Consider the following 2,582-nt stretch of genomic DNA (forward strand, 5'->3'; position numbering starts at 1 on the left):
GGGCAGCCCGGGGAGACGGTCAGGCTGCCAGTAGCTGAATGCGTTATACTCGAGGCAGTTTCCCTTGGGGGGTGCATAAACCAACCTAGACAAGCACCCAGCCATGCCGGGAGCAGACGTGGGGGTGAGCTGCTGGACCACCTCAAGTCCCAGCATCGGCGGTCAGCCTGGTCAGCCCCCGAGGGCTCCAAAACACCCCCACACGATGATCATAGAATCATGGAATGGTTTGGGGTTGGAAAGGACCTTAAAGATCATCCAGTTCCAACCCCCCTGCCATGGGCAGGGACACCTTCCACTAGACCAGGTTGCTCCAAGCCTCATCCAGCCTGGCCTTGGACACTTCCAGGGATGGGGCATCCACAGCTTCTCTGGGCAACCTGTGCCAGTGCCTCACCACCCTCTCCGGGAAGAATTTCTTCCTGATACGTAATCTAAACCTCCCCACTTTCAATTTAAACCCGTTACCCCTTGTCCTGTCACTACAGGCTCTTGTAAAAAGTCCCCCCCAGCTTCCTTGTAGCCCCTTCAGGTACTGGAAGGTGCTATAAGGTCTCCCCGGAGCCTCCTCTTCTCCAGGCTGAACAAGCCCAACTCTCTCAGCCTGTCCCCATAGCAGAGGTGCTCCAACCCTCTGAGCATCTTCGTGGCCTCCTCTGGACTCGCTCCAACCAGAGCGAGTTGATGACCAACTCCTCTACCCACTGTGGGTCTGGTTACGTGACCACAGAGCCACCACAACTCGCCCCCAACAAGCAGCAGTGGCATCACCCAAAACAAGCGTTAACCCTCCAAAATCCAGCCGTAGCCTCGTGCTTCGTTTCAGATCCCTAGCATCTCCACAAACCCACACTCTCCCAACTCACCCGTGACAGACAAGTGCTGGGTCAACACCAGCCCACCCAGCACCACCCCCAACCCAGGCCACGGCCTCGACACCCTCCTCGTTCGAGCGGGGTGCTCGAAAGGCTCATCCCCACCTCTGCTGGGCTGGGGAACCGGCGTGGTGCCCGGCCCACCGCCTCCCCCCGAGCTGGGGGCAAGCTCAGGGCCCGAGGTGAAAGACCACACGGACACCGACACTCAGTTAAGTTGTAGGAATTTATTTTAAATAACCTACAGTTGATTAAAAGGGAATTCATGATAAAAATAGAAGATACTTGTTGAGGAAAGGCTGCAGGAAATGGTCTTCGCACACACACTACGCTAACAATGCCTCTAAAACTAATGATTATAGCAAAAAAAGGTTTCACATTAAAATTCTGCTTTTTAATTTTTTTAAAATTTTTTTACACAATTACAAAAGAAAAAAATAAAAGCCCTAAAATCTCAATTATTTTCCTTTTTGGACCGATGCTCATTTCCCTCGAAATTTATTGACCTGTGAAACTTCTTTTTACACAATAAAATCTTTCAAGTAAAAGAGGGGAGTGGGGCTTAGAAAAAAAGGGGGGGAGGGAAAAGGTAAAACAGTCTGACAAACCTAAAAAGTAGATATTCTTGAAGTGTACAGAGCGTGTCCAGAGCAAAGGGCGATGGGAGTGTCACCCGTGGCCAATTTCACTTCTCCTCAAGCTCCACACGCGTCACCCCACCACACAGCCCCGACCCCGCACCCGCTCCCCCCACATCTACACGATCTTTAAGATCAAGAAGGAGGAAAAAAAAAAAAAAGAAGCGCCTGTTTAAATATTTTAAAATAATTAAAAGACATAAAAATTCACATTTAAAACAAGGAACACTCGAGTCAGGAGGCCGACTTCCCATCACGCTTTGCTCCGAACGGATGTGGAGGATATCTGCAATTCATGTTCCAATGCCACGACTGTTCCAAGTGACAAATTAAAAAAGATTTTGGTAGTCCCATGACTACAGTGATAGCTGTAACAGGTGCGTTGGGTTTCTTAAATTTTGCTTATTTGTTAAATTCTGAAATGGGGCAGGAGGGGAAGGGCAGGGGTTAAGGAGTCCATTTTCTATTAAAATATAGAAGTTATTGCAAAACCCTAACTGTAAAAACGCACCAATATAATTGGATTTTGTATACAGTAGCTAAAGATTCCCACGCTCTCAGTGTGATGGTGAATTTGCCTGGCGGAAGGTTGACAAATCCCCCATCCACTTGCCCTGCCTCGAGAAAAACCACACAAACCAGACAGCTAGAATTTGGATCTCTGAAACATTTTTAAATAAGTTGTCCATAGGACAACTGGCTCAGCTCTTTTAGGATATTTCCAGGTTATGCTTTCTGCAAGATGTTGGCTGTTTTATCTGATGCTCACTTGCCCCTTCCCTCCCCCTTCCCCAGCATCCAAGGACAAGTAAGGCTCACAGTTTATCAATCTCCCTAACAACCAGGCTACTCCATTTATTTATTTTTTTTTCCATAAAATTCAGCTCATTAGAAACAGGTTAAAACTCATAGTCTTCCTCTGCCATGTCGATGGCCCAGGCAAATTTCTCTCGTTGGGTTTTGTTGTAGATCTTTTCTATAGGAATTCCCCACTTCTTGCACCTGCAGGAGAGGAGACGCTGTCAGTCACCCAGCACAGGCACCCCAACCCCCCGACGTGCGGCACAAC

General features: G+C 48.5%; 1 protein-coding gene across 1 annotated transcript in view; it reads right to left on the bottom strand.

Annotated features, from left to right (window-relative positions):
• Positions 1 to 1,082: 1,082 nt before the first annotated feature.
• The window catches only part of TOP1 (topoisomerase (DNA) I), a gene marked incomplete at its 5' end in the record, with an annotated part of 26,424 nt that continues 24,924 nt past the window's right edge, over positions 1,083 to 2,582 (bottom strand). Inside the window, one exon of the mRNA XM_010151587.1 lies at positions 1,083 to 2,515. Within this exon, the coding sequence (XP_010149889.1) occupies positions 2,413 to 2,515 (103 nt within the window). The remainder of the gene's footprint in view (positions 2,516 to 2,582) is intronic.

This window comes from Eurypyga helias, unplaced genomic scaffold (assembly GCF_000690775.1).
Source record: "Eurypyga helias isolate BGI_N326 unplaced genomic scaffold, ASM69077v1 scaffold29105, whole genome shotgun sequence".
Classification (NCBI taxonomy): domain Eukaryota; kingdom Metazoa; phylum Chordata; class Aves; order Eurypygiformes; family Eurypygidae; genus Eurypyga; species Eurypyga helias.